This window comes from Euwallacea similis, chromosome 21 (assembly GCF_039881205.1).
Source record: "Euwallacea similis isolate ESF13 chromosome 21, ESF131.1, whole genome shotgun sequence".
In the NCBI taxonomy this organism is placed as follows: domain Eukaryota; kingdom Metazoa; phylum Arthropoda; class Insecta; order Coleoptera; family Curculionidae; genus Euwallacea; species Euwallacea similis.
In genome coordinates, this window is record NC_089629.1 from 2691356 (window position 1) to 2717990 (window position 26635).

The window sequence follows — 26635 nt, forward strand, 5'->3', positions numbered from 1 at the left end:
TAGAGGGCAGCGCTGTAGATATTTTCTATAGTTCTTAGCCCAAGACCGTTTATGTACCATTCTCGCTTATACAGGCAAAACCAGTTCAAGTGGAAACAAGAATTGTGCAAGTGAGAGAAGGACCGCATAAGGTTTAATATGGCTGTGACAAAGACCAACGAAGTGGGTTCCGCGGCTCGAAATTGGTTTTCAGCGTTTTTTGGTCGATCATACGTGGATCGAAAAATAGTATCGAAGATGTTATTCAGTGCCAAAACTTGCAAAATTAGCCACTTTTAACGTGTTTGAGTATATTTTCTTAAAGATCACGATTACTTTTAATAGTTAGTGCGCTTAAGCTTAACGCTGAGGTATTTGAGCTCTAATATTTGTAACACTACTTAAAATACGGTACAATAATCAGTGCGATAAATAATTTTTCTATGAGGTATAACATTTTATAAAACGTGACTTTTTAAAATAGTACAAAAATAATATACTTACAGGTTTTTTTTAATAAAAAACCAACTTGGGGTATAATCACCTACTTGATAGTAAAATTTATGTATGGGGTAATTGACGTCGTCCGTTTGGGGTTTATACAACATTATTTATACAACGTACATCCATATTGTGCGTGAGTATACAAATAGGGGTATTATGAAATTGTTTATAAGAGAATTTTTCCATTCATAATTCCCTGATAGTGTTTTTAAAGTACTGGTTAGAGAGGTGCAACTAGAGTTAGGAGATTTTATGCAATTTAAAAAGCAAAAATGTTATTTGTTCCTTCGGTTCCTATAATTTGGAGTATTATCGAGTTCATTGTGAGTTAACTTCTCCTATGGAAAATTCCACCAAAAAGATACTTTTCATAAGTATTTTCTGATATGGGAATTTGAACTCAATACTCCTTGAAAACGTGCTTAGTTATTATTTCATCAGAAGGAAAATTTACAAATAACTATCGCTAAATTCAATATCAGATTGACTGCACCTTGACGATCTTGTATAGACTGACATTCCACCTCCAAAGGCCGAATCTGAGGTTCCTGCGTCTGTAATGAAATCGGCAACAATCAGACTCTCCTTACCTTGAGTGATCACCGATGGATTTGAGACTATCCTCGTCATTTTGCTACAACCTATGTCCTTGTCTTTCTCTTGAAGCCTATCTCGAAGGAGCTTGATTTTTTCTTCTTTCTGGAAAATTAAGTGCCGAAGGTTAAATAAAAATCTCGTAGAACCTATCGAAGCTCACCTGTACTATTAATCGTTGCAGGTCTTCATTGTCGCTCAGTAATCTTTGATACCTCTCTTCGTCTTCTTTCGAGGGGCGTTCATCGTGATTATATTTACTTTCAGCCTTATCGTTCGGCCTGCTAAAGACCGCTATTACCTAAAATTATTTGTTATTTGATTGAGACTTTTCTTTGATTAAACCGCCATGTTGGGATATAAGGACTGTCTGCCTTAAATATACTGCGTGACACAGAAAAGAGAACACCTCGTAAAAATGGCTTCATTTAAATAATTTTTATATGAATATTAAAAACGATCACTTTTTCAATGATATTCTTGCATTCGTTTTTACGTTATGAAGCATTTTCTGCTCTATCTCAGAATACTCGACAATCCAGTTTTTCTACAAGATCATGGGGCTCAAGTTACTATGGATTTCTTCCAACAAAGTAGAATCGATTTGTTACCTTGGCAACCCCGACCTCCAGATCTATCACCAATTGAATATGCCTGGGATATTGTAGGTAGAAGGTTATCCCATCCCCTACAAATCTTAGCGGAGCTCCGTAATGTCATATAAATAACCGGGAATGAGATATCTCAAGAGAGCATCGATCATCCCATTGAATCGATGCCTAGACGTGGCCAGGAGTGCATAACGCAACGTGGAGGACCGATGCATTGTTAAGTCTTTAACCATCGAATTTGGTTAATTTTTTAACGACTTAGGTTAGTATAAGAAACAGGAATACCAAAAATTATTTAACTCAAACCACTTTTACAGGGTATTATCTTTTTTATGTCACGTAGTATCTTAAGCTTCCGTAATTGTAACGAAGAGAGGTGTCATGTTGCCATGATTTTCATTAGCCTGGTCAAAATTCTTTTGATGATCTTTCATAGTTCATCAGAAAAACCCTCTCCATTAATCTGAATCGAGTCAAATTCGAAATGCCCATGTAGTAACCGGGAGTGACCTGATTTAAGACTTCCTTGACGATTTTCTTAGTGATGATGCATAAGCATGTGATGCAGCGTATAACTTCAGTTCTGGTTCTGATTACCAGTGCTTTATCGCCTTCCATTTGGCCAATTGCGATAATTTGGAAACTGCATAAAAGCTACTAAAATTGAGCGTAAAAATCTATCTGAAAGGCTCGAATAAAGTTTTATCTTTCGTATAGTTTAACAAATTTCCATGACTAACTCCGTTAAGCTTTTATAATAAAACAGGTTTTCCGAGGTAAACATAGTTTGGTAAATGAATTATTACTCCCAGGTGGTATGGTGGTTAGGCGGATATGCATCAATCTTAATATTACTCTGGAGGAAAGTCTCATAACTTGTAAGTGTAGGACGTCATCTTCTAATCGATTGCTTTACTTTCGTAAGAAAGAAGAAAGAATTTTACATTTATCTAGATTCATCTTACCTTAGGCAAAAATATAAGGGCCATACAAAGAAAACAACAAAACGTAATGGCTACGGATATAAACGCGAAACTGGCGTCCTGCTGACTGGATATCACCATGGTCACAGGAACCGTAATCAGGCACATTATCACTACATTGTAAATAGTCAGTGCCACGTATTGGGAATCATTGATTTGCTTTATCTTTAATGACCTTGTTTCGTAGGCCAGAAACAGCCCAAACAGCTAAAAAAATTAATCAATATAATTTTAATAGAACGAAAGTAGTGTTCGAGCACGCAACAATGTTACTTACCAAAACAAGGCCTTTGTAGGCAAATATAACAGAAAGCCATACATTGTTGTGATGGCTCTCGCAATGCTCCAATTCGGGCCTCGTTTTCGAATCGTCGGACTCTTCCAAGGGCTCTTCTAAAGGGAACAGTTCCACCCTTCGTTGAAGGGGGTCTACCACTTGCCAGGAAATCATTATAATTAAGTCTATTACTAAGAGTCCTGACACCATCGAGTACAACTTCCAGGGCTGGACTTTTTTCTGGAAACAATTCTATTATGACGCTAATTTTTGATAAATCTCTCAATTTGCTGCTTTTATTTGCCAACTCAAACAATACCGCAGGGGAAAAAGATAATTCGTAAATCTGTTGGCCATTAATTCCTCAAATCAAAATAAGGAGATTAATGGCTTTAATCCCGAAGATCCGCGCGACACCAGATGGTTTGCGGTAGGAATAAATATGGTTTTACAAAACAATAAATTTTAAATTTGTACCTTTTGCTCGATGGGAAAAATTTATTGCCGAACTTTGGATGAGAATGTCACTTACCAATCTCCCCTTCGGATCGGTTTTAGCTGCTGTGCTCAATCGGTGCACTCGCCAGACTTTGCTGAACATTGCCCCGAATGACAAAGTGAATCCAACTGCTAGCAGCCAAGCCCTTGATTGACACACTGATGGAAACGTCTCTGGAGACACAAATCTTCCATCAAGCCCCAATAGAAATACTGAAGTCAGGCACACAATTATCCCAAAGAGCATTATCGTATTGCAGACTGGATGAGATGACTGAATTACCCTGAAAATGAGCGAGGTTTACTAGAGCGACGCTACGCATCCATGTGGGTATTGATGAAGTTCCTCATGGATAATTTATAATAGTTATTTAACTACGTAACGATCCAGATTTTTCATGGTTGCTATAAAGCCGGATTCTCGGGCGTTCCAAATCCGACGCTCTGGGAAAAATCACATTCTTAGCCGATTTTGATGTTAAACATCTGTTATGTCCGGTTTTAATGCGGAGCTTTACGATGCTCACCAGTCAGAGCAATTTCCTTCTGTGTCTATATTTAGGTCATTTTTCGCGGTCAGGTATTTCATGTCCAGAATTCGGGTTCCTCAGCTTAGAAGAAAGGGTAGATTTCCGAAAGTGTTAGTAGCGCGCCCCGGACCTCTTCCCATTCTTGGGACCTCCGAAACCAGTAAGTTCAAAGTAGTTTTATTGAATTCGAGAAGCAGGAACTGTAATTATTTTATAACTAATTAAGGTAAATTATCCCGAATCTAAAACCGTTGAATAAATCCAGTCACATGCTTGGATAACTTCAGGACGGCCTCATCTTTTAAGAGCATTAGGTTTCAAAGTCAGGTTTTCCTATTCGGAATGAAATTCCGCAAATTCTTACTGCCGTTATATGTTACTCGTTTCGGGCAGGCATCGAATTTGAATGAGTGAATATTTGTTCCTTTATGTCTGAAATTCGTTTTCGCCTCGCCCTCTTTGAATAATTTATGTCTTCTTGCCGAAAATATTGCCTAATTTTATAGGCAAATGTTGCCCTCTAACGCCTTTAGGAGCTGATGCCCGTTTGGAGGGATCAGTCAGTGCATGTTATAGTAGGTGCGGTTTTCAAATATTTAGCTGGATACACTAGATAAGAAGTTGCGGATAATAAAGTTAAGGACGTGACCGGACTCTATGAGAAGCTTACCCATATGGATAATGAGCAAAGCGGATCATGCAAACGGAAAGTTTATGATTAGGGTACATTTACCTGAAGCAGTAATTCGACACCACACAAAGAAGATACCACTAGTTTCCTAAATTTTGTTAAAAAAATCCCTTTTTAACGTTTTCCAAATTTGTGAGCCTAGAGTTCTCGGCGAGTAGAGGCTATAAATCTCGATGGGCATCTACAGGGTGCTACGTTATCGGGGCACGAGCTCCAATTTATCACCCAATAATTTTTTGCGGGACACCGCTAACCACCCATCTGGCCCGTCTTGTTTAGTCTAGAAACATCCGATCTCTTTTATTTTTTCGTATCTTTAATCGTCCTCGAGCTATGTAACTAACGGGCAAAGCATAAATTCCTTCAAATGAAAAAGAGTAACATTTTCGAGACTCGTTGATATTACAGCGATCAGGGTAACGACTGCGAAAATCCTTGGCAAAATATCGGAGTTGATGGGTTTGATGAACACTTCTAACCTGGAAGCTACTTCAAGAAGTTGAATTACGATCATAAATAAAGGGAAACTTTCTGTCTTGGATTTATCACACAAAATCAGCAGGAATGTCTTTACTGCCGCTTTTCCAAATCTCTCTCTTCATAGATTCCTACGTTTCACCGCCTTAAACTGAACATTTCTCTAAAAATCTCCCTCGAGTCCTGTGTCTAAAAAGCACAACCCCAGAAAAAGAGTCGTTTCAATGATGCCAATCCATCAAAGTCGAATTTCCAGCGAATTGTCTAAACAAATTGAATGCAGCCAGTATTTGGTTTAGCCCATTCACACGTATTCCCGGAATTTCCATGGCCATTCAAGAAGTGTCCGCTTCCGGTGAATAGGAAGCCCATTTCACGCCTTTGGACGCCGGTTTATTGACAAATGGTCAAGAAGCTACCACAGCTGATCAGGGTGAATTAGTTATTAGAACTTACCTTCTATGTTTATTGCATATGTTGAATATGATCAATGCCAGGGCTATTACAATGCCCAGGCTGGAAACGACGCACATGCATATGAAGAGGGGAAAAGACACTTTGCGGAGCGCCCTTTTTATTATCGTGCGATCTTGCGGTACTTTTCCTCCTAAAAGACAACGCCACTGGCATAAACAGGCCCGATCGGATCTCTAAATGGATGCATTCACCTATCCATACTTCTTTATTTCTCCACGTGAGGTTATCCGCCTGCGTGTCGTAATAGCCGAGCACTACGTAGGAGCCATTTATTATCTGCTCTATTTGCGTGAGGGCTATACGATCACCTTGAGAGCTAAACGCCACTATACCCTGAAAGCATTAAACTTCATTAAGTCTGGACAGTAATTTTCACACGCTTTGGGATTATTTTTATAGGGGAGTTTTCCTGACAGGGATTTCGAAGTAACGTGAAACTTTGAGGCATGATTTGAGGCTTACGAAGGGAAACTTGCGGTTGTCTTAAATTAAAATGAAAACTTTAGTTTAGCAAGAGTTTTTTTTGTGACCTTTAAATATGTAAAAACTGCCTACAAACTGTTCTCAATCTAATCAAAACCTTCTTCAGGCGGAGAGGCTTTTTTACACCACTCTCCTTTTATTGGTTGTACGTTCCCGGATTTTAATAGCATGTCGGTTTGATTTTTATTTGTTTTCGCAACGTTTAGTGCCCTAAAAAGAACATTGCGTTAAAGTCGTAAAGGACGTTCCGACGTTCTTTTTTCACTGCCCTTAATGCATACACCGCGGCGAAAGGGTCGTATAATGCTGGCAACTTTTTAATTAACCAACACACGTATTTGTTTGCACTTGACACATTTTCTTCAGGTACCGTACGTTATGATGTAAACATCTTTCATGCAACCTACGCCTGCAAACTTGGGGAGACGATGGTGGAGAGCAGCGGGACTTGGGCGCAGTAAAAAGATGGATTGTGGAAGTGATTAGGGAGAAAGACAGATGAGGGACAGGAGTTTTCGAAAACATGGGTAAGTGAGGGATGAGAGTTTTCTATTTCGAAGAAGAAGGAACCACCCCCTCCCAAAGTAATGCTTTGCGGCGATTCGGGACGGAGGGATCCGGGGCGAAAAGGGGGAAGGAGTTTAATCTGCCCTTTTCCCGAGGTATGCTAACCCGACGTTGGGGGCACTACGTGGGCAAAGAAAATCGCTTTTGTGCCAAAAACCTTCATGGAATCGCCATGGACCTTCTTCTTGTCACGGCCCCGTAAAAATATTTTCAATAAATTTCAATCGATCGAGGGCATACTCCCTACCAGATCCAGGACCAACATTATTCCTGCAAAGTGCCGCTTATACCCCGCTTCTCAAGAACAGCGGACACTTAATTTCTGCTTAACCATCAGCTAATTCAGCCATCAGTTACATCAATTCAACTAATGAAACGGCTTTCCTTAACTATTAAAATTATTTAGTTCCGTGAAGGCAGCAGTTTCGTAACGCCCAAGTTTCAGTGGTAATGGTGTCTCGGGGTTGTATGAAGGTACAATTTAAATTTACCATTCTAAAATTAACTTGCGACAATATTAACCGTGCCATTTCTGAACTGCAGAGTATTGATTAAAAGCCGAATTTCAATTATCCTCTTGCTAGCGATGGATAAATTCGGTGTCGGTCTAATTTGCGCTCCTTCGGGCTTAGATCGAGAACATGGATGAAAAATTGCTGTTGAAGAAGAGTTTTGAGCAAAAAATGAAAAAGGGTGTACTCTAGTTTATTAATCTTTTTTTTTTTTAATTAACCAGAACTAACCATCTGGCTCACTAAAGTTAGCTGCTTTCAATGAGTTTTCTCGGCATTTGCACATCTTCAAAGACCTCATTAGCTTGCCCTCGATTTCGAAAGGTCAAAAAAACTTTTCAATTAAATTATATTCTCAATAGGTTTATTCACTTTATTTAACTGCGTTGTTTATTTGCTTATTAGAATATTCCACTCGATGCCAGAGCCGTATCAAATTTAATTAGATCTGGGGTCTCTCTAGGCCTGATCCATCTAATAAAACGAATGTTTTGTTTGCCGAGGGGATTTGTTCCCGGCAACAAATCAAGCCAAATTAGCTATATCGAATGATGGGCTAGTTTGGGTAAAGGTTTAGATGGGATAGGGAATTTTGATGGGATAAATTCTCTGTTAAATGGCTTTGTGAAAATCTCTCGTGTGATTGACAACTCTAAAGTCGGACACTCCGAAATCCGTATCATAAACATGGTATTTGTGCTCCGTTGAGATAAAACTTGGCCACTGTCCAAAAGTCCCTTTAAATCGTTGGGAACTAGGACAAATCAAGATATATCTGTCATCGAATTTTCAACCAGTTTTCCTATTGGAGTAGCCCAAACATAGTGAAATATGGAGTTTTGCTATATCCTAAAACTCGCATAAAAATATGGGCAAGCCCAGCATTTATTTCTTTGTTTTACGACGGAATTTCCGCTGAAAATTCTTCTTGGTAGGATCAAAATGCTCGTTTCGTTGTCTTGCAAATTGATAGATATGAAATTCTCTACTGCTCATTTAGAATGAAGAAAATTCCCTCGTGGGTGCTATCACGACAATTTCCAGTTTTCCGCCGAACGGAGAGCAGTCAACTGTCTTGTTAGGAAAGGATGTATCAGAGACGGAGTATCTCGTTATTCCATTAGAAAATATGATTCAAATCAATCGAGCTACTTCATGTATTATGTATTTCGATACAAACAACTTGCATGGCAGCTTCATGGACGTTCGTTTGATAACATCCATTAACATCATTAAGATGTTTTGGTCACCTCCCGGTATTACCTACACAAACTGGTAGTCTCTACTAGGAATTGCGCTACAACAAAACTCCGTTCATTAATCACAAAAAACCTCGATCATCGATAAGAGTCAAATTAAAATCAAATCAAAATCAAAACCGATTTGCATCAGTTTTGATTTTATCAACAGAAAATAAAACAATAATGCGAAATCTAATATGCGCTTTCCACCCTCGTCTCTCCCCGACACCACCCCCTGTCAAGAACGCGAACGGTAAATTTTTGTGGAATATGCATTATGAATCATTTGCTGATGAAAAATGGTTTCGTTCATCGAGATGTTTACTCACTAAAGATCACGTTTAAGTTTTGGTTTGATTTACAAAAGGAGCAGTAATCAAAGCTTCTGAGCTGGACTTGGATGGTCTGCATTATTGCAACACTGGTAAGGGTAACAACTCTTGGCACTCAATTTTGCTCGGGGAATGCCAAACTCAGATTGCAGATCGAGCCTGGTCCTCGAAAGGAAGTGGTAAAAGAACACCTTAGAAAACAAGCACATTGATGTCGAGGCCGGTACCGCGGCTTGTCGTACTGGCAGCCCTCGAGTGCATACGTCGTACCACCTGGACGCCGTAGCAGCGACACTCGAGTAATAAAAGTTAATAGGATTTCTGACTAAAAATTCTAGACGTCTACTAGAATTATTAGTGATTTTTTCATATGGTTCTCAGGAGCGGAGTACTTCTCGCGGTCTTCCCACAGACAACTGACTGCTTCATGTATTATGTAGTATGATTCATGAAGCGTATTACCTCATAAACTTCATTCGCTGCGTGTTTTTCGCGAACTATGTTCAGTAGACTCGCAGAATTTGCCTTCGATATTATTCCCTAGGAACTTCATATATCAAATATTCAAACACATGTACAATTTGCTGTTTGCTGGCTTAAGCGCAAACATGGCACATAACCAGCAATAAATAGATTTGTTATGTTGTTAGCATTGCCTAAAGATATGGACTTTTATTACGTTTTGTTTAACCTGGATTTTATTTCCTGCACTGAAATCCAGACAATTAATATTTGAATTTGCATTGAATGCAGCGGCATTTTGCAAAGAAACTATTCCTTTATACTAAAAAATAGTTTCGCTTAAACGCAACGCTCGTCCCAAGTTTCAAGCACTCGTTTCTGCTTGTCGGAAACCCCAGAAACAAAACGACATACAGCATTTTCTTTCATTCCACTGTTCTTATTGTTTAACTTTTTAATTGCCTGCGCCTTTGCAAATCTTAACACAACTGCTAGGCGCACACTTCTTTTCATATTCAAATCAGCCCCTGTTTTGAGGGAACAAATAGTGGATAATTACTTTTCTTAGAATCGGGAAACTTTTAATTAAAATTACGCTAACGAATTCAACGTTTAACGTGACCCCCCCCCCCTCGCGCCAGAGTCGCCATCGGTCATTTCGCAGGATAAACCAGTTGGGATTTCTGAAAAGTCCTTATTGCATTGTAAATTGCATTTACTGCATTCGTGGATAATTTTAACACACACACTTGTAGACGTAAACGAGCTCTAATTTCGAAATATCGGATTTAACACAGCACTTCTGATAAAACGGTTAGAGGTTCTTTAGTAGATTAGATTGCGGAATCAGCTTGCGTGACAGTGGGGCATATAAAGCTAATGGCAATAGGTTATCGTTTATGATATCTTCGCAAATAGCTCCTTTCCTGGCCGTTTGCAAGAAATCGAGATATCGCTGTTTCTTGATTTTTATACCTGCTAGATTACTGAACTTACCGAGACCCCCAAGAACTGAGTGGAATTAATTGCCTCGTAGATATTATCAGCTATTTCCTTATTGTTATAATTGAAGTCTTTTAAGCTCTTCCCTATTTGGCTCAGGCGGTCCATTGTCTTGTTGAAAGCTGAAATTTCATTGAGATAATAGCGCCTAAAGAGCGGGCATTAAAGCTTACCCATGGCCACGGACCAAACGGCATCGTAAGCCAAAGGAGCCTCCTGATATCCCTCGGGATACCTGTTTTTATCAATGTCATATCCTTCCTCCCTTAAAGCGTCATTAAGTCGTCGTCGGAAATCCAATGACGTCATTCCCGATATGGTCTTTTCGTCCTCATCCTGGTTCCACATTAAGGCCTCTGTTGTGAGATGACCTTTAATGTGAGGTTAAATATCGAGTTAAAAGGCTTTCCAAATCGATGAATAAAAGCAATGTCCGATGGATGATAAAAACAATACCGACTCTAATCCCCAAGGAAATTACTATCAACATCGAAAGAGTCGGAAAGAGCAAAAGATTAAATAGAACTTTTCATGAGCAAAAAACACATAGGCGTTTTATCGGGCCTTAAATAAACCGAGGCCTGGAACATAAGGGGTTTGTGTTGTTTACTTGCCACATATGGGGGAATTCGTGATTTGCTTTAAATTATTTTTACTTCATTTTGAATGGAGGCATATTTATGAACCGCGGAGCCCTTCAATTAGCCTCAGGGTGGAGAAACATGTTTTTTATTGCAATTTGTGAGCATAAAATTATGGAGTGAGGCCACACCTCGGCACTACTTACCTTCAGCTGCTATTCTCATCTCCTCAACAGTGCAGTCAATATGCTCTTTTTCTAAATTGACTTCGAACCAGTTGTCTTCGTACCAACCTAAAACGAAAAGTCTCTTATTTGGATGATGCTAACTTTCCAAGCATTTCTAGGAATTAATTTCAATGTGCTTAGAGCGGTAGAAACCTTTAAGATGCTCCATAAAGCTCCATAAGAATAGAAGGAAATTTCCAGGAAATATTCATCTTTTCAGATTTTTATGATCGAATCTTTAAACATTTGTGGCTCTTTCATTAGCGAATTTTTGAAATATTCAAGAACAAATTGAGTTGGCAGATTCTTAAAGTTCGTGTTTACGAGAAAATTTCCATAAAGTTTTATAAACTAATTTGAATGTTTTAGTGTTAAATCCTCCGAAATATTTTCTTCCAGGAATTTTCCAAAAACTGCTCCCATTCCCAGATTTTTATTAACAAAATTTGAATAATTTGAAAATGCATCGCGACTCGGGGAAGCCTCGACTAAAAGTAGCGATTGCGGGAACGTCCACCCCTCTCCAATATTTAGTGAGATCAGAATAAGAATTTCCACATTAAGGCCTCGAATTAAGCCTCAACTGGAGACGTAAATGATTTATGAACCGAAGGCACTAAATTATTCTCACCTCAACTCTATATTTAGAACTAGGCCAAACTTTATAGACACACGGACTGAAATCTTTCCCTGCATCCTGATATTACTATAAACTGTACATTTTTTAAATTATTTATCAGACACTTTAGAAATTCGGCTCTATCAAAGAAAATTGCGATATAAAGAAGGGTGGAATTAGGGGGATTCATTAATAACTGAACAGGCATTGAGGCAACTATAATGGCAACCATAATAAAAGTTTTGGGAATAGGGTTCGGTTCCCAGTTTCGACACAGTTCTAACAAACTAGGCTGGGGCAAGACCTCAAAACGACAGAGAATTGTATATGAGACTGATATAATTTATTAATTTAATAATCAATAAAGTACAAGCAAAAAACTCGTTACGTTTTAAGCGGAAATGCACTTCATATATCTCCATTAATGCTCAACGCGTAATTCTGCCAGTAACAATGTTTTCATTATAGTAGTGATGTATACTATAGGTGCAGGCAACACGTGGACAGCGGCCACCTCACTGCTGACCGAAACAAAAACTGAATAAGGCTGTCTTTTGCATAATGTGGGCTTTACAGAGCTGGACTCACCAATAAAAAACCACGTATAGGACTTTCCGAAAAGTTTTTGCTTATAAACCTCGCAAAGGACGCGTCTGGCCCCGTCCACATAAAAAAGACCTACGATGACTCTGGCGTCTTGCCTGCGGAGATTTCGGACAGCGTCCGAAGGATCCGAGAGGAAGGACTGTCTGGAAATGAAATAAAACGATATGAGGTTGCTTACGTCACGTCTATTTGGGTCAGGAAAACCTGACAAGAAAAGAGAAAAACGACTGACTAGAGCTGTTAAGGCTCATAATGGTCAACAACAAGATTGCAATTTTTATTTCTTTGATACTCATTTCCGTTCTGTCTTTAGTAATCGTTTTTCTATGACAATTTTGATACTTCGTACTTACGGCACCTGCTTCTGGATAACCGCTAGAAAGTCCAAACTTATATTAATTAAGCGATTTAAAACCTTTGAAATGCTCCGTTAAGCCCCCAAGAGTTTTCCAAGCACTTCAATCCTCAAAATCTTTCAGATTTTTATAAACGAATTTTTAACGACTGCAACATAAATTCCCCCCGGGAAACTTTTCAACGTCGAACTTATCTCAAAGATTACGAACATTTACAAAAACTATTTTCGTTATTCTTCTCAAAACTTTTCCGAATGCCGCATTTCCAGTTCTTTTGGCTCAGCGAATTTTTGGAAAATTTTAGAAAATATTGTGCTTGCAAGACTCGTTACGAAACAAAGTTTCACGTACATAAGCGGCAAAAACATCCTGGAATTTTCCAGAAAATACTCCAAGCTAAATTATTTGATAGACTTAATGGTTTAAACACAGATTTTCAAATCCAATCTCCTGCTGGGCTCTGCTAATGCAGCAGACACAAATTATTACTGTGGCCGAGTTGCTGCTGAATAATTTAAGACCAAAACCTGAACCCGTTTCCTGGAAGCTCCATGAACAGACATACAGAAACTAAGTTTGCCTTTAGCAAATAAATTGTTGGTTTACTTTATCAAGGTTGGGTAAGTTAATAGCCTAAAGTTTCCTATATTCCTATACTTTGCAAAGGAAGTGTGAAGGGAAGTTGGAAGAGACAAACCATAACCGATATAATAATGAGACTAGCCATGTGAAATGTCAGGAAGCAATGATGTTTGTTTCATTTCAACGCAGAATAGATAAGGGGGTGACTAATAATGTGCTTTCCCCAACGATTACGCACGTCTATGGAAGAAGATAAGTTTTCTTATTGATGAGTTGGTTTACACTGATTCACAGTGCAATACGTTTATGGAAACTACAGGAGTCAAATGATCTTTTACTGACCCTGTTATATTAACCTGTGACATTTGGGAGGGGTCAAAAGTCGAGGGGTGTACACAGGGTGTATCATCATGGAGATATTTTGGGGGGCTATAGTACTCTAAAAAATAATAAAAAATGCCAATAGACATGGTCAGAAATGCACCGTTTTCGATATACCGGGTGGCAAAATTTCGCATTTAGGTCTTTTCACCAATACACAACTCTCCGTCCTATGACGCACTTTTCGCACCTATACAGGATAAATCCCAAACATGCGGAGCAAATTCAAGGAGATATTCCCTTAGGCAATTGTTGTTTACTCCAGACCAAACACAAATGTTCAAGAATTCCATCCGTTTTCATCAACAAAACAATTCTCCAAAATTAACTGAAAACACCCCCACTTTCGCATTTCTTTTTCCTAATTTAATTAAGTCAGGACCAACAAATTTAGGCCGAATTTCAAAACATCATACGAATTAAAGTGTTGCGGTTTATTGAATCTTTCCGCACTTTGCCCTTTTCCACTCTGTCATAGCTCACAATAGATGCAATCGAGACTCTGTTTACCGTGAGTTTCGAGTGGCACTCATGGTTTTCCCCTGTAGGTTCCTACGTAAAGTACCATTATTATTGAGAAGATAAAGAATCAGGAACTTCAATGTCGTAGAAAACATTTTTTATTTGTTCCAAGTTAATGGGGCGAGTCACAAACATGGTGCACTTCCATTATTACCGAAGAGCCGCCCTGCAAAAACCTCTGTCATTTTCGTCACAGTGTGAGTGAAAAATTATTATATCCCATCTCCTATGTAATTTATTAGGGGATAATACCGATATGGATTTGGGATATGCTTGATCGATTGAGGAATTTTCCTTTTTACTAAATTACGGTAAAAAGTCTGGAATGGAATTATGCAATAAGCCAGGTTAGGGATATTGGATTAAATGCATTTGGCGAATGCGGAAAATATCCATTATTCGAATGGATGGAAACAGCAGCGGCTCCAATAAATATTTACAAATTAGCTCAAAAGTAAGCATGCAGATTCCCGTACTTCCTTCCTCCGAAACGGATCTCCGGCTAATTTCCCCACATTAAACGTGTGCATTTCCTCCATTTTTGTGGAACTGGCAATTTAAAGGCCGAGAATCATTTTATTACTCCCCTCGTGAGTTTCATTAAACTTCTTTGCCGGTGATCTCGAGGAAACTTGGCCAATTTAAGCCGAAGAACTCCTTAGCACGAATCCCAGTTTCGTGAGTTATTTGCGCGATTAATTTCAATTTATATTGGCTTACAGACTGAGTATAATGGGCATTATTTTTAACTATGTTTCCTTGAATGCTTTATTCAACTTCTTTGGCACAATAACTGTGTCTTCAGACGGTAGTTCTATTAAATGAAAAATAAGTTATTGTCTGAAGAGGACAATAACCACAAAACGGTTAATGCTTAACTGTCGTTCATGGATTTGTAGCCGGCAACTTTAATGTAAGTAGCTTAGAACTTTTTAAAACTAATCCGGTTTTCACGGGCCAATCTGGAAACTCGTTTAAAATAAGTCGATATTTCATGCCACTGGGCTGATTTGATTAAAAGATTAGTAGATACTTGTAGCTACACAATACAAAAAGGTATGATACGCGTAGCAGAAGGAATAGCAGGACAGCCACATTGCTTTCTAAACCATCCGGCGTCAGCTGCCGCTTCTGGCAATTATTATACTCAACGTTCCTTTTCGGCTTCCTGAAGGGAACATTCTCTTCCTGTTGAGGAAATTACACTTTGTTATTAACACTGGCGTAGTCAGAACTCACTGAACTATATGCTAAAAGTTACATTATATTCTAAGAGTTGATCCTTTTCGGTGCTTTTGTCTGGCTGCATCTCGCAACTAAGCACTCTTAGCTTGCTTACACCTATATTGTCAAGAGTTAATCTCTCTCAAAGTTTAAGAAGGATTTGCTTGTGTCATTAGATTCAGGTTTGTGTTTAGAAACTTTAGCAAACAATCGGCTTCCTTTTAGTTTTAGATTTTCATCAGGGTTGATTGTGAACATTTTGAATTAAGTGCGTATTCGGGTAAGTTTCGGGCGGATGAAAAGGCTTTATTCAAGAATCAGGCGTGATCACCAGCTTCCTACACTGTGATGCACATGAAGATTTGTTTTGGCGTCAGTAAAGTCACTAAAGTTCTTCTACTACTCGACTCCGAGTCCAGTTTTAAAAAATTGTGTTCCTCAAATACAACTTTTCGTCCATTCATAAAGATTTTGAGCTAGGCCGTGACAGTAGCCACTTGATTACCTTCTCTAATGTCAACAAGGCCGCAATAGCAGCTACTTGATTAACCTCTCTAGTGTCAACCAGGCCGTAACAGTAGCTACTTGATTATCCTCTTTAGTGCCAATCAGGCCGTAACAGTAGCTACTTGATTACCCGTTCTAGTATCGGCCAAGCCGTGGCGGAACCTATTTGGCTATCAATTCGTTTGAAATTTGACCTCAAAGCTGACAAATCAAAAAATGGTGCGGCACAACTTTTGCCCGAGGTAAGATGCTCACCCCTTTCCCTGTACACCTAGCAAATTTTCCAAACAATATTAAATAAACAACTCGAGGAGCACACATTGATACATCGTGTAAAGCAACAGAAGACGATGTCTCTCACCTGGTGACAATTTCTATTCCAGCTTCAGAACACCTTGATTCAAGGTCTTCCACGGTGGATATAAAGACTTCTTCGGCTTGCTGCAAAATGGCGACTCTTGACCATCCGAACTTCTTCATCAGCTTAATTCGGGTGGGATTGTGAACGGTTGCAGAAGGATGCGTTCGGAACAACGTTGGAAATCTGTTGCGATCGGACAACGCTGGCGAACTTGCTCCATAACACAGCTGAAATCAACAGAAATTTACGGATATTGCAGCAAAAAAAAAAAATGAAAAGTCACAAAATGTGATGGAAAAAGGTTTAATGTCTCAGGAGAAAAGTGATAGTTGATCCTTTTTCTATAGAGGAGATTGATTAATTAACAGGCGATTGCTGGAAAAATGCGGGATAAGGGGGTTCTAACTAATAAACTTCTAAAGCTGCACAATTCCAACGAGTTATCGCCTTTAAATTGGCCATTTTTCTCCGGACTTAAGCTGGAGCAGTTCATTACTACTATCTGGCTGTACTACGTAATTAAAACAAACGTGTTTTCAAAGGGAAATTTGAGCAAACACGTAAGCCGATGGAATGATGGTGGGCAATTCATTCCCCAATGAAGTTAATTTTAGAAACTTCCACTCAGGAATTCTAAGAATAAAAGCACCTTCTGAAATAATAATTCGCTACCCTGCTTCCAATGGAATGTCGCTTTGTCGCGCAACTACATTGTTTCTTTGTTCGACAATACCCAGCAGGGTCGGAATTATTCGATTTATGTTCCCACACAAAACGTTCATTAGATTTTTGGTTTATAACCCTTTCGATAACTCGATAAAGGGTTTTCGGTAGGGCAACCCTTTCAGATGAGACAACAGTGGAGGTTATCGATCGGATTCATCAATTCAATCGTAAACCTACCCTCGGGGTGTCACAACGAATTGACCTAGGATCATGAGCATGATAAAATAATTATTTGCCTACGAATGAAGGAGAGGGGTGTTATACCGCACGCCGCATTCAGCGTGCGGTATAGCATCGCAGTTGTCCTAAGGAGGTGAAGCGGACGTTATTGTTTCAAAAAATATTTTGGGCAAAGCAAAAGCCTGGAGGCGCAATAGTTGAGTGCCAGTAGTCAAATCGCTGTTATCGGCGTTACTTGGGGCCTAACGGTTTTCACTGAATGCCTCTTCTAATGCACCAGTTTAACCGATACTGTGTGCTATTTAAAGCGCGAAACCCTAGCTCGTTAATAGACATTGTATACTAAAACGATAACTTACAAAGTCCTGTAAACTTTTTCTAATAGTTAAAGTTAAACAAGGAGACATAAACACCAGAGCCACCAAAGCAGCTTAAAGTGGAGAGTTACTTGATAAGTCTGTTATTACAGCAAACAAGATGCTGGTGCCAATGCTACATCATAAATAAATTTGATCTATTTCTCTTGTCTTTTGAGACTTGTTTTGGCTTTTCCTGTTTGCATTTTGACAAAGGATTAGCCGGGAACTATATCGGAGATAAAAGATCAATTAGGAAAATTAAATGATAAAGGAAAAAGTGCTTTTAAACAGCATCAAACAAGGCAAGTCTACGATATCCTCTATCTATATCCTTTTTAATTAACTTTCTCTGGGCGTTTATGGATTATAAGCACTAACGGGCAAAGTAAGCTGCTCACAAAAATAATGAAAACGGCACGCTTATCAGACATTTTTGACGTCCCAGAGCGGCGGACTCTTCTAGGGGGTAGGGGAGTGGTGATTAAAAATTTCGCCCAGGCTAGCAGACTTGGTAAGGTCGGCCCTGGGTTGATGTGAATGCAATGGTTGAGCATTAGGTTTTTTGGTTTTGCCTTCGAAATCGATGTCGAAAAGATGTATTCAACGTAAACTAGTGCTCGCCACTCGTGCTCAGAGATATTTTCTATATACAGTGTTTCACTTTCAAAAATTTTCATTGTTGTGTAATTTTTTGAATCGTCCAAAAAAACAAAAAAAATGCACCAAAAATGTGACAAAAGACACTAAATAACAATCACAACGACTGCTCTGAAACAATCACAGCTACAAAATGCAGCAGTTTAAAAATGAACAATGTTGCATGGCATTTTCGTTTATCCTATATGGCATTGAGGATTTTTTCAAGATGATTGTTCGACAATGGTCTGGAAGAAATAGTCCTTCAGGATCCCTTTTATTCACGAGCAAAAATAACCGAAAAATCTGCCTTTTGGTGAGCAGTTTATTTAGATGTCTGTTTAGAGTAGTCTAACGAAAGGCAGCAGATCTATCGAAATGCACCTCATTTCGCTAAAAATGCACTCATATCGTCTATCTCTCTACATGAATAATTCGATACTAACAAACCTGCTAATTTTCGAAGTCTATGTGAAACGATTGTTCGTTTTATCATAGAAAAACACAAATAGAAAACGCTCTCGTGCTAGAACTGAGTTTGGTTTTGATTTCGAAGTGGAATAAATAGTGTTTCGCTTTCCACCGAATACCGACCAGAGTGTATTTGCATCCGTTTTTGTTTTCCTCGCATTCATATTTCCGTTTTGCTACAAAAGCAAAGGGGTTGACAAATTTGCTAAAACAACCACTCTCCAAGCTTTCGTTCATGGAAATTAAATTCATTGTCGAAATGCATTGTGAACGGTACTTTTTAAATTTTGCTCTTTTTGAAATAACATTTCTTTGGGTCTTGGATGAGTGTACTGACAGTAATTTAACTGAACAAACAAGTCACGATGAGATGTTATTTTAAGAAAGGATCGTATATAAAAAAAGCAAACACATTAAGGTTCGTGTTTGCCAACGTTATGTAACTTAATAACCTGACAACGCGGCTGCCCCAAAAGGGCACATAAGACGTTTAAAATAAATTGATATAGCATTGTGTTTGCTCTTTGGAGTTAAAACAAGAACATGAAATGATCGATGTTAAAACGCACCTCAGACAGAAATAGGTCTCTTTTTATTGCCCCTTAAAAATTTAATAAGGCTGCTAACGTTAAATTATTGTAGCGACCTTAGAGGGCAAAAGAATTCCCGACATGGCAATTTTAATATGACAAAAAAACGAGGGCCTTTGAACAGAAAAATTAATTAAAACTCATCATATCTTCATTTTTGGTAGATTTTCTCTTGTGTTGGAAAATGTCAAAACCGGGGCAACGGTAGAACGAACAAAGAGGATATATTGTTATGCTTATTGCCTTTTTAGATAGAGGATTTGATGCTCTAGTAGCACATAAAATCAGTCGCTTTTAAATGCTGCTGTCATAAAGAAAAGCGTTCTTGAAATTCAAGAATTCCAGGTACATCGTTTCGCGCGAAAGTGAAAAGTATGGAAATTAAACTACAGACATATAAACAGAGAACAAAATGAGAAATGCGAGTCCGGACAGCTATCGAAATGGACTTCGTTCTTTGTATGGCTCAATTTTTTCCGATCATCTCCTGAATATTCAGTAAACGTCTTGTTCTCCAAGTCCAACTCTACTAGCAATGATGTCGCTATTTAAGGGATTGTTGACTTTCACGAATACACAGACTTTAAGAATAAAGACGAAAAATCGTTACAAATTATTTATTTCCGCATAAAAACCGAAAATGCTTATATACTTAAATTAACAAATCTTTAAAAATAAACATGAACCCTGGCCTCCTCTACTATTTAATACGGCTCTGCATCATCTACTCATATCCACAATGAGCACGTCGATATCGTTCTGATCAATTGCTGTCCACTCTCATTGGAGGCATAAAATAAGCTGCACACGTATATTAAATTCGGATTTTCGCGTCACCGGATCATATCCCAGACATGCTCAATGAGGTTTAAGTCCGGAGACTGCGCTGGCCAGGACAATACATCGATGCCTTCTTCAGTCCAGAAATTTTTGACTATGTGGACGAGCATTATCTTGCATCAGCGTGATACTTGACCTTTCGGCTCCTGTATAGGGAGTCACTACAGGTTGAAAAATTTTATCACGATAGTCAATGGCATTTAAAAAAACGCTCTAAGGCAACATCAGTTCTACCGCCAATGCTAACCTCATCCCAAACTATAACAGTTCCTCCACAATAACTGTATACTACTTCTTGAGCAATTTGCAGACGTTATATCATTTCAGGTTCGCGTCATATCCTAGGTCGTTTTGAATCTGGAAGACCCAAGCGAGATTCATCGGAACACGTACTATGTTGTTCATTCGTCCCATTTAAATTCCCTTACACCATATGGCTCTTGTTTTTCGATTTCAACGTGATAAAGGAGGGATTTTGAGTACGCGTCTAGCATGAAGATTGGATTCATGCAAATGCCTTCTGGCCATCTGAACCCTATCCGCAACATTACGCGGAAATGGTAATTCAGATGCAAACTGGAATGCTGTCTGAAGTCTGTTTCTTCTGGTCTGAAAAGTTATAAAACGATCTTGAACCCAGGTTGTTGGTCTTGTCGGAGTCAAGTGTCTCTGACGTGCACTGTTTGTGCCCTGAAACCGATTCCAAAGTTTATTAATTACGCTTAGAGAGGTTGGCAAGCGAACAGCAACATGTTGTTGGGTTGCATTACCCTCAAGCATCCCAATAGTTCTGTACATTTCTTGTTCTGCTAAATGTCCTCTTGCCACAATTCGCTGAACGAACTTTCAATTGAACAACTTAGAAAAATTCGCTATTTCTTAAAAAAAAAGTAAAACAATTATCGTAAAATTCTTCATGAAGATTAACCGGTTTTCTAGGAAAGTCAAGTTTTTCTCGTTCAAAGCGATAAAGACATGGTCGTTCCCAGAACAACGCGGCTGCATACGCGAGCTTTCCAGCTTCTATTGCCTTATAGAGCTTAGTTTGTGCAGATCTTAGTAGTAACATCCAATTAAAGTTCCAAATTAGGTTTGGTTTTAGTGTCTCGTCTTCTCCATGTTGTGGTTGCCATTTTCCTTTCAAACAACGAAAGTTGTCGAATAATAAGTTTTCGGACACGCAAATCTGCGTGTCAAATCATCGATTCGGCCGATTGGCTTTTAAAATCTACATGCTAGTTGGATCGTGGAAGCGAGAGGGTCCTTTGGTGACGGCAATTTTTGGATTTTTGCATATATCCGTCACGCCAATATGCGTGATATGTGAAGTTATATTACCCCATAGAATATTTTAGAAAGGAGATTAAGGTGAATTTTATAATCTTTTCACAAGATTCTTGCGATATACAATTTAACGCGGCAAAAAGACCCATTCGCTCGTCCCATTATTTAACACCCAAAATCTTTAGATTCATTCGTTCCATTACCTATAAAATAAGACCAGTAAATATGCTGAGACCTGAAATTTCATTTCCAATAGCTGTGTTAAAAAAGAAAGGGCATTTTTCTATTGGCCGATAGGACAAAGCCTTTGATAAATGGCCTTTATAAGGTCATAAGGGGATTCCGGTTAAAAATGATTCGTAATGTTGAGGCCCATAAATTCCCGTGCTTCGCCTAAGGGCAATTTCCACTTAAGTACTTTTGTGCCTATACCAACAGGAGCTGCCTAATCCCAACTCTCTAACGCGGAGAAAGAAAATCTAACTTTATTCCAGGTATAAGGAAACGCTAGTATAATTATTTTATACATTACATGTGTAAAATCGTGAATTCTGTTAAATTTATGTCCTCCCGAATGTATCTCTTCTCTGTCATATTGATTTTCGCCCTCATGTATTTGAACTGGAATTTGCTTTAAAGCGTGTCCTTAATCTTTGTTCCCGCTGACCTTCGGATTCTCATTAATAGTTTTAAAATTTGTTCAGTTTTCATGATTTACGACATCTCTTAAAAGAATCATTTTATTCGTTTCATAATTTAAAGCCACTGCCGTTGCACTTTACCAAGATACGCGGTTTTGCTTTTTTTTTAAATTTCTTTAGTTTTAGTAAAATTGTTAGTTGCTCCACAATTCAAGGCGACGGATTCTATCTTCTCTCTGCTTTGTTGATTTGTACCGCTGTTACTGGAGCCAGGATCACCTCTGTATCGGAAAGCTCCTCCATGTCTCCTTCTATCTTGGAAATTTCCTCGTTTTCAACTCAAATGGCCGAGGATACAATTGAGTGATTTGTGGCCTTTCAGTCAAATTTTACTTATTCCTTCAATAATCGAGATTAGATACAGTCAGAAGTGTAAATGACAAGGCAAATTTATCCTATTCTTCCATTTTTGAACCCGCACTATCTGCCTTTCGAATAAGCGCATGGAATCTCATGAAATTCTCTCCTCTACAGCACTTCCTTGTTATAATAAATGTCTTTTCTTTACGGGAAGCTTTGTAAAAACGCTTTTCTTATTGAATATATCTTTTAAGGATGTTATCATCCGTTGGGCTGTCGAAGCATCCGAAATCCCAGCGAGATCTTGATCAGTCTCGCACTGGATTATCATGCTGGTGGCTTTTACATCTTTCCATCTAAAATCAGCTATATTCTTTTGGAATTCGTACCGCGAAACGTCACTAACTGTTGTTTCGTTAAGCTACTTTTCTTTTGAAAAAGTCGGAACTTTGAACTTCCAGTTATTAGAATTTCCTGAAATAAGTTGCGCAAACACAGCTATTGTATTCATCTTTGTAAATATCAGTCGGTTTCAGCCCTAGAAGTTTATTCTAAGTATGCTTCTTTTCTTATGCTCTTTGTGGATCTCATGCATGGCCTGGGCCCATTACCTATGGGTAACATCGAAAACTTAGAGTTAAGGTTTCCTAGGCCGCCTGGCCGTTCTTACTCGATTTACTCCTCACATGTTTTTTGTTGCTTATGTAATCAAATTATCATGTATTTTGAAATTTTGAAAATTTAACTCAAGGAATGCGTGAGAAAAATGTAAAATATGAGAAAAATGTGAAACTTCTCTACCCTGTACAGGGTGGTCCAATTGCTATGGGCCACTATTGCAATCTTCTAAACCGCGAACGTCACAAATTCAGTTAAATTAGACGAAAGTTGTCAAATTTGATGGCAAATTAAGATCTTTGTTGCCAAAATTTGTTCGGTTTCGGAAATATTGGGAAAAAACGAAATTTTGCCGAAACATGTTTCGTTTTCTTATACTTTTAGGTTTGTCTTTTGGAAACCATAAATTTTATTTTGCTCTAATCCTAAAACTCTGATGTAGAACAAAATAAGAAATCAAGTTAATGATCCAGGTCATTGTTGAATTGGATCCAGGTCCGTATTTAAAAAATTGAAGTCAGTGTCGATATCTCAGAAACTAAAGGTGCTATTTTTTAAAACTTAACAGTGCCGTATAGAGCTTTAAAAAGCAACAAAATGTTGCATGAAAAACTTTTTTCGAAAACTCTTAGTTTTCGGTTTATTTACAAAAAACGTTTTTGGCGAAATTTCGTTTTTTCGCAGTACTTCCGAAACCGAACAAATTGTGGCAACAGAGATCTTAACTTGTCACCAAATTTGACATCTTTCGTCTAATTTAACTGAATTTGTGACGTTCGCGGTTTAGAAGATTGCAATAGTGGCCCATAGCAATTGGACCACCCTATATGTCGAAAACGTGCGTTTTTGATCGTGGACCTGGGAACATTTTTTTATTATTTTACAGAGTACTGTCACCCTCTGAAAGACCTCCATGATGACATGTTGCACCCTGTATAGTTTACATATTATACGAGTATGAAACTGCGTATAACACGTGGGCGTACAGCACTTCTCATCCCTACGTTCATGAGAACGTGTGTATTCTCGGCATAATAAGTTTTTCCAACAAACGATTTATTTTGGCAGTACGTTACCTGTTCGTTCAGCTTCCAGGAAAATAGTTATTAAGACCGCTTTCTACGATACTTGTTGCCTTGGCAAGCGAGAATTGTGAGAAAAAGGGAACGGGAATAAACGAGCGTATTGTGTTTTCATGACACTTTTGGGCTGAAAATTAAATCCCAACAACATCTATCATTTTCAGGCCGCGGAGTTTTTATACACTATCTTTCTATTAGACACATCATCCTGGATTGAATAGCTATCATAAATTTAAGAATATTTGAGCGTCGGAAACAAGCTTATTCATCCTATTATATTCCCATTTTTCACGGGCCTATAGAGTTTATTCTAGCAACAAAATAAAATTATCATTCTAGCTGACGCAGCTTCGCAAAAGCTCGGGTCCCGGGGGAGCCCCTCTCCCAATAAAATTAATTTCGGTTGTTTCCTAGACGTAGATTATGTTAACAACCATATTCGGCAAATGTGCTAGGAATGAATGCCTTTGTGCTGCTTTAATATACTTTACCAAAGTTGAATTCTACTCTAATTACCATGGAACTAACCAAATTCCATGCAAAGCTCGCTTAGGAGTGTTCGCATGTTTCAGTTTATGCACTTAAGTTGGTCTTATTGAGAGGAAAAGTTTTGAAGCGACCATTGTTTCATCGTTGCACGAAATTCGAATATGCCTGCATTTATGGCTGGTTCAACAGCACCGTCGCCATAAATCTTGACCCTTTGCGGCGAATTTTCAGCCCGTGAAATGTCGGGTTAATAAAGCATAATTTCTGATTATCAGTCCATTTGAGAATCAAATCCATTCGGAACTTCCAAATGAGGTATCACCCTAAATTTAAACGTCAATTAATCAAAATTCTATGGGTCGTTCGGGGCACAATTTATTCGCAGCCAACCTTGTAATGAGCCCGAAACCACATTTCGATCAGTTTTACCTTTTATGTCATGTTTACATGTGGGAAGTGGTATTGTTGTCCATTGAAGCACTCTCTTTTATCTAATATGATGTGGTTTTAATTCCATCACGCAAAAGCTTTTGTTCGACAATTTCGTTTGACTTCAGAACTTTGTTTCCCGCCACGTTTCACGAAAAAGTTCTAATGAAATTTTTGAGATTTCAGGGATCACCTCTCTTCCTCTGTTAGCTAACCGCGGATGAAAGGTGCAGGGTGTAGGTGGAGGGCAAAGGACAGTGCGTGGAAAAACCGATTTCGGGCCAAACTAAGACATTCATGGCCTCAGTCAAAGGAAGGATTGATAGGAAATGGGACGATGTGGAGTATTACTTGACACAGACGCTCATCGGACATGGGGCGTTTGGCACCCATCTACGATATACAGAATATTCCAGGAAAAAGTATCCACCCTGAATATATTTTCTGATGTTTGTTAAAAAACACTAAAACACATCAACTTTGATAGGGAGGGGACATAATTTGGTGAAAAAATTGTTTTGGAAATGTTGTCCCTCCATCCCTTATAAAAACCACTTCTTTGAAATTTTCAAATTGGAAGAGGGGATGTATGACACCTCGCTTGAAAGGTAATTTTATTCTCTACATGGCGGTGGGTTTACTTTTTATTTTTGTATGTCGGCTTTGTAAAGATTAAACAGACATGACTGTCGTTATTGGAGTGACGTGAATCCTCATTTCTTCGGAGAGCCTCATACTCAACAACCTCAAAAACTGAACGTTTAGGCAGGGATTTTAAGTGATCACATTGTTTGACCATTTTTCATTCCTGGAAACTTAAATGGAGCAAACTAAAACTTTTACAAGACGCCACATCTCCCAGGATAAATGAAACACCTGAACAAGATCCCCGCTTCTTAGAACGAGGATTAGTTTTTTAACAAGATGGAGTGAATTCACACTACATTGTTGCTCTCCGACAATTTCTGGATGAAGAATTTTTTGGAAGTTAGATTAACAGAAGAGATCCAGTAAAGTGGCCCGCGAGATCCCCTGACTTTAGTCCTAGGAATTTTTTTGTTATGGAGACATTTGAAGGCTAAAATCTATGACACACAATTTGATTCCCTTGAGGAGTTACATGCCTGAATCGTCAAAGGGTACAGGTTAATAATACCAGAAATGTTAGATAACGTACGACGACGTTTTGAGGATCAGCTTCACATGTGCATGGGAGTTAATGGAGGTCACTTTCAACATTTCTTAAGGTTAAAATAAATAAAATATCAGTAAAAATAGTTAAAATCAAGTTGTCTGGTTTTGTTTAATTCCTACAAAATCGACCTACAAAAATAAAAAAATTAAATTGGCCATGTAGAAAATAAAATTGTCTTCCAAACGAGGTGTCACACTAACCTTCTCTTAATTTGAAAATTCCTAAAGGGTGGTTTCTAGGGGTAGAGGGATGACATTTCGAAAACAACTTTTTCACCAAATTATGTCCCCCTCTTTATCAAAGTTAACATATCCTACCGTTTTTTTTTAACAAACACAGACAGGGATAGATATCCAGACAGATAGATCAACAGAAAAGATATTGAGGGTGGACACGTTTCCCTGGGACACCCTGCATGTACAGAATAGGCCGAGGCGAGAATGAGAGATGTTGATGTTGTGGCGACAAAAAGGAAACACAAAATATTTTGGTGCAACTCTCTTTGAGGGGAGACTAAAAAAACATGCGAGGAGAGTATTACAACAGGAA

General features: G+C 38.5%; 1 protein-coding gene across 1 annotated transcript in view; it reads right to left on the reverse strand.

Annotated features, from left to right (window-relative positions):
• Positions 1-902: 902 nt before the first annotated feature.
• GABA-B-R1 (gamma-aminobutyric acid type B receptor subunit 1) overlaps positions 903-26635 on the reverse strand; it is a 90546-nt gene continuing 64813 nt past the window's right edge. The window contains exons 4-15 of the mRNA XM_066400765.1: positions 16187-16413; positions 12236-12396; positions 11008-11094; positions 10394-10591; positions 10215-10342; positions 5813-5954; positions 5601-5751; positions 3481-3730; positions 2949-3188; positions 2654-2878; positions 1241-1378; positions 903-1182 (exon numbers count right to left, since the gene is read on the reverse strand). Coding sequence (XP_066256862.1) covers positions 934-1182; positions 1241-1378; positions 2654-2878; positions 2949-3188; positions 3481-3730; positions 5601-5751; positions 5813-5954; positions 10215-10342; positions 10394-10591; positions 11008-11094; positions 12236-12396; positions 16187-16413 — 2196 coding nt within the window. The 3' untranslated portion in view covers positions 903-933. The remainder of the gene's footprint in view (positions 1183-1240; positions 1379-2653; positions 2879-2948; positions 3189-3480; positions 3731-5600; positions 5752-5812; positions 5955-10214; positions 10343-10393; positions 10592-11007; positions 11095-12235; positions 12397-16186; positions 16414-26635) is intronic.